Raw genomic sequence first — 5,845 nt, forward strand, 5'->3', positions numbered from 1 at the left:
TACTGTTTTTATTGATATTATTTTTGTAATACTTATTATCATATCTTTAATTACATTACATTGTGTTATGATATGTCAGGAGAATTTCCAATGTATATTGCTTTATAATTTAGTTAGTGAACCTTTCATCTTTTTTAAGTATAGTGCAGGTAATTAAGATATCTAACTGTGACGATTACTCTACAAATAGGGTGAGCATATATTTGGTCCAGCCGCCAGACAGGTATTAATTGCAAATACATGATAATGATTTATTTTATAGAGAAATCAATTACAAACATAAATAATTATTATATTAAATTAGTCACAGCTACACAGTACAAATAAATACTAAATCGAAAGTACTTATGCTTCACAACGGATAATTCTTTTATTACACAATTTTAGTATCGTTTTATACAATACATGATTACAGGCTCCCTGAAACTAATTCGTCTCTGTGCCCACATTTTCTTCTAATATCCCATACCTCTATTGAATCCTGCAAATTTAGGGTTCAAGCGCCGATCTACACTTCTCTCTTTTCTGCGAGAGTCAGTTTCAACTGCGAGACTGGCGGATCGTTCGCAGTTTGCGTCTTTAGGATAAGTGCAGGTAGCTAGAGCTACACTAAAGTGAAGATTGGCTGGGCAATCATATTCATAGGCTACGCCATTACTGCATTTACAGAATTTGGAACAGTCGGTGTTTGGTAGAAGTACGGTGTATGTCACAGGGTCTTTTGCAGGACAAGTGCCCACGCAGGAGGAAGGGCTGGGAGTAGTTGTGGCATTGGAATTTTCAACTGGTGAGTCGAAGTCATCGGTAATGATTTCACTGGTATCAGTAGTTGAACTAGATTCATCATTTTGAGTAGAATCGCTTGAACTTGAATCATCTTGGGTCGTAATTCCATCCGTAGTGGCTTCTGCGGCTGCAGTTGTGGAATCATCGGTGACTGCAGTTGTAGAATCGTCAGTGACCACGCTTGTCGAATCATCAGCGACTTCAGTTGTGGAATCATCGGTGACTGCAGTTGTGGAATCGTCAGTGACTGCGCTTGTGGAATCATCAGCGACTTCAGTTGTGGAATCATCGGTGACTGCAGTTGTGGAATCATCGGTGACTGCGCTTGTGGAATCATCAGTGACTGTGCTGGTGGAATCATCTGCGACTGCAGTTGTGGAATCGTCAGTCACTGCGCTTGTGGAATCATCAACGGCTGCAGTTGTGGAATCATCGGTGACTGCGCTTGTGGAATCATCAGTGACTGTGCTGGTGGAATCATCTGCGACTGCAGTTGTGGAATCGTCAGTCACTGCGCTTGTGGAATCATCAACGGCTGCAGTTGTGGAATCATCGGTGACTGCGCTTGTGGAATCATCAGTGACTGTGCTGGTGGAATCATCTGCGACTGCAGTTGTGGAATCGTCAGTCACTGCGCTTGTGGAATCATCAACGGCTGCAGTTGTGGAATCATCGGTGACTGCGCTTGTGGAATCATCAGTGACTGTGCTGGTGGAATCATCTGCGACTGCAGTTGTGGAATCGTCAGTCACTGCGCTTGTGGAATCATCAACGGCTGCAGTTGTGGAATCATCGGTGACTGCGCTTGTGGAATCGTCCGTCACTGCACTTGTGGAATCATCAACGGCTGCAGTTGTGGAATCATCGGTGACTGCGCTTGTGGAATCGTCCGTCACTGCGCTTGTGGAATCATCAGTGACTGCACTAGTAGAGTCGTCAGCGACTGCAGTTGTGGAACTGTCAATATTTTCTGTTGTAGAATCTTCAGTGGTTGCCGCTGTTCCAATTGTTCCAATCGTAACACCATCTTCACATCCAACATTTTCAGGCCAATCACATGTTTGTAACACAGGATTGAAATGTAGTACGTAAGGACACTTCTGAAGAATTTGCCTTCCGTTCTCGCAGAGGTAGTATTTGTTGCATATGCATTCATGTTGTAAAAGAACTACAGTTTCGGGTGAATCAACTTCGGGACATTCTGTAGGAATCTGCGATGAAGCTGTGGTTGAAGATACGGTAGACCCTGGAGTAGTTGTGCTTTCCTGAGAATCATCATTGGTTGTACTTAATTCCGTGCTTGATACAATTTGACAGTCAACTTCGTCGGCCCAAGAACAAACGAGCGTGACAGGATCAAACAACAATCCAGCTGAACATTCTTCAAGAATCATTTCTCCATAGTAGCAAGTATAATACTTGGAACAATCAGAACCATGAGGTATACGATATACAGAGTTAGTATCCGTGGAACAGTCTGTAGCATTTGTTATCGGGGAGGTAGTACCAGAACTAAAGTCCGCGGTTGTGGGTACTTCGGCGGCTGCGGTGGTAGATTCTTCAGGAGTTGCTGTTGTGGGTATTTCGACAGCTACGGTGGTGGAATCTTCAGGAGCTGCGGTGGTAGGTACTTCGGCAGCTGCGGTGGTGGATTCTTCAGGAGCTGCGGTGGTAGGTACTTCGGCAGCTGCAGTGGTAGATTCTTCAGAAGCTGCGGTTGTGGATTCTTCAGGAGCTGCGGTTGTGGGTACTTCGGCAGCTGCGGTGGTGGATTCTTCAGGAGCTGCGGTGGTAGGTACTTCGGCAGCTGCGGTGGTGGATTCTTCAGGAGCTGCGGTGGTAGGTACTTCGGCAGCTGCGGTGGTGGATTCTTCAGGAGCTGCGGTGGTAGGTACTTCGGCAGCTGCGGTGGTGGATTCTTCAGGAGCTGCGGTGGTAGGTACTTCGGCAGCTGCGGTGGTGGATTCTTCAGGAGCTGCGGTGGTAGGTACTTCGGCAGCTGCGGTGGTGGATTCTTCAGGAGCTGCGGTGGTAGGTACTTCGGCAGCTGCGGTGGTGGATTCTTCAGGAGCTGCGGTGGTAGGTACTTCGGCAGCTGCGGTGGTGGATTCTTCAGGAGCTGCGGTGGTAGGTACTTCGGCAGCTGCGGTGGTGGATTCTTCAGGAGCTGCGGTGGTAGGTACTTCGGCAGCTGCGGTGGTGGATTCTTCAGGAGCTGCGGTGGTAGGTACTTCGGCAGCTGCGGTGGTGGATTCTTCAGGAGCTGCGGTGGTAGGTACTTCGGCAGCTGCGGTGGTGGATTCTTCAGGAGCTGCGGTGGTAGGTACTTCGGCAGCTGCGGTGGTGGATTCTTCAGGAGCTGCGGTGGTAGGTACTTCGGCAGCTGCGGTGGTGGATTCTTCAGGAGCTGCGGTGGTAGGTACTTCGGCAGCTGCGGTGGTGGATTCTTCAGGAGCTGCGGTGGTAGGTACTTCGGCAGCTGCGGTGGTGGATTCTTCAGGAGCTGCGGTGGTAGGTACTTCGGCAGCTGCGGTGGTGGATTCTTCAGGAGCTGCGGTGGTAGGTACTTCGGCAGCTGCAGTGGTCGATTCTTCAGAAGCTGCGATGGTGGATTCTTCAGCAGCATTAGTCGTTACTTCGTTCTCTGAAGTTACAGGAGTACTTTCGTCCCCGTTATTATTCTGGCATCCAGCACTATCCGGCCAATCGCAAACTTGTGATATAGAGTTGAAATGCAATCCAGATGGACAAGATTGCAGAATTTTAGATCCGTGATCACATGTATAGAATAGCGTGCAGTCAGATTCGTGGGCAAGATGTACAGCATTTCCTGACTCATCTGTAGGGCACGTCGTCGGAGCAGTCACGGCTTCTGTCGTTTCGTCCGTGGATCCAGTTGTGACACTACTATCTCCGGAAATAGTAGAAGCTGCAGTTGTTACGGTGACACTACTATCAGATTCAGTTGATGAAGAACCTACAGAATTGCATCCTGCGGATTGTGGCCAGTCACACACTTGGAGGAGCGGATTGAAATGCAATCTGTTTCCGTTCGTGTCCATGAGAGGACATTGTGTAAGAACTTTCTTCCCATGAGCACATGTGTAGAACAATGTACAGTCATATTCATGGGCAAGGTGAACTGTGTAATATAATGAATCTTCAGCTGGACATTCCGTTGGAATTTCTTCATCTGCACGAACTGCTACAGCAGCCCATATTGCCACTAGCAACGTAGCCACCACGCGACTTCCTGAAATTGGTAGATCAATATAAAATAAACTGAATTACACAAGGTACTGAATCTAATTTTGTGGAAAAAATAATTTGCTATATGACAAAAAATCGTAGGAATACTTTTTTCTTAATATAATGGCAAGTATTAGAATTTCTAAAAAGTTGTTATGATTATGATTCAGCTTATCGGATATAAAAATTCCTAATCCTTATCTACGTGAGGTTGACGTTATTAAACCTTTTTGAGATTATATATTAATTGATGAATTATTCGTCAGTGTGATAGACGGTCGAACCTTGATGCTCCAATTTAAAATCGAATTTATCTTTCTTCGATAAACGTATATTGGTACATTTACTTATGATATTTCAAAAGAATTCATCTACCACCTTTTAAATCCTTACTTTTCTCACGGTGGTCGCCAAATTTGTACAACATTTATTTTTAATAACGCGTCTATGATAAATTTATATATGGTAAATGATTATCTATTAGAATTTCTTAATTCTCATCAAGTTTGCTACTAAGAAATAATGTATCTCGTATATCGAAATACTGAGGAACTTACTCTACATATAAAGAGCACTTATTTGTATTAATTAATTTAGCAAATAATTTAAAAATCATATTTGCAAGATATATTTATATAAATTTGATTACATATCGAAACCGTCTGTAATACAAAAATTATGCTATATTATTTTTTCGCAAAAATACAAATCTCCCAATGAAATGAATTAAAATGATAAAATTATGATATAGGAAATTAATTTTAAAATTACGATATTTATTAGGTCGTACTTCAGAAAAACTTATGCGTCACGAAAATCGTCACGAAAATGCGTAGCGCTTGAAATTCTGATATACTAACGCGTGATTCTGTGAAAATGCATAACTTATAAATTCTGATGATGTTAGTGCGCCATTTCTGTCAAAATAGTGGGGGGGTATATATATATATATATGACACAGAATTTGACAATTTTTCGAATTCCTATAATATGTTTTGCAAATTTCCTATATCTTGATTTGAAATCTTGTATCGTACATCCTAATGTTCTCCGTTGGTTGCGCGGAGTATGAGACCTGTCGATTTCTAGATACACTAACTAATGTTATAACTATAATTATATCACAGTAATTGCATAATGTACAATGCAATGAATCAAGAATTGCAGTACTTGCCTTTCATAATAAATGTCCTAAGTTCTCGCTAACACTAACACTAAACGTATAATGATGAAGAAACAAGGTAACTGATTGATCGGGAGGTGTAGGATCCTTTTATAAAGATGGGTCTTATCGCAAAATAACAGACTGATTATCATATCTCTAACGTCAAAGTGTCTTTCATCGCGTCGAAGAAGGGGGTCTTTACAATCTGAACAATTTCTTAGAAACGAATGGCGAGTAGGGGGCAAGAGGTACTCCGATGGTATTGGCAGTATTCTCTATTTAATTAATCAATCAAGTAATTTATAAATCTCACATTATTAATGTAACTAGATTATAGGGATTGTACAAAAAAATTCTTTTGACAATCGGGCGCAAATATCCTCACGTATCCGGATCAGGTATTTCCCCGTGACATGTACCCACTATCAGAAATTGCGTTTCTGATTTGATTAACTTATCGACTTATGATATTCTGCTAGAGATATGAAGGAAAACGCCATCGATAAAAATAAAGGATGAATATATGAATCCCTGGTCAATCTTTATATCCTACTGTAAAAAAAATAAGATATCCGCCATTGTAGGCTTCAGATTCCACGGTTTAACCCCATACATATAAATGAATACTTTTTAAATAACGCGAGC

General features: G+C 42.5%; 1 protein-coding gene across 1 annotated transcript; it reads right to left on the reverse strand.

Annotated features, from left to right (window-relative positions):
* Positions 1-175: 175 nt before the first annotated feature.
* LOC107272219 (mucin-5AC) lies at positions 176-5,347 on the reverse strand. Its single transcript, XM_015749147.2, has 2 exons — positions 5,210-5,347; positions 176-4,039 (listed from the first exon to the last, which is right to left on the reverse strand). The coding sequence occupies exons 1-2, from the start codon at positions 5,214-5,216 to the stop codon at positions 456-458; spliced, it is 3,591 nt and encodes a 1,196-aa protein (XP_015604633.1). The 5' UTR covers positions 5,217-5,347; the 3' UTR covers positions 176-455.
* Between the last annotated feature and the right edge of the window lie 498 nt (positions 5,348-5,845).

Source organism: Cephus cinctus, unplaced genomic scaffold (genome assembly GCF_000341935.2).
Source record: "Cephus cinctus unplaced genomic scaffold, Ccin1 Ccin1_scaffold1137, whole genome shotgun sequence".
Lineage (NCBI taxonomy): Eukaryota > Metazoa > Arthropoda > Insecta > Hymenoptera > Cephidae > Cephus > Cephus cinctus.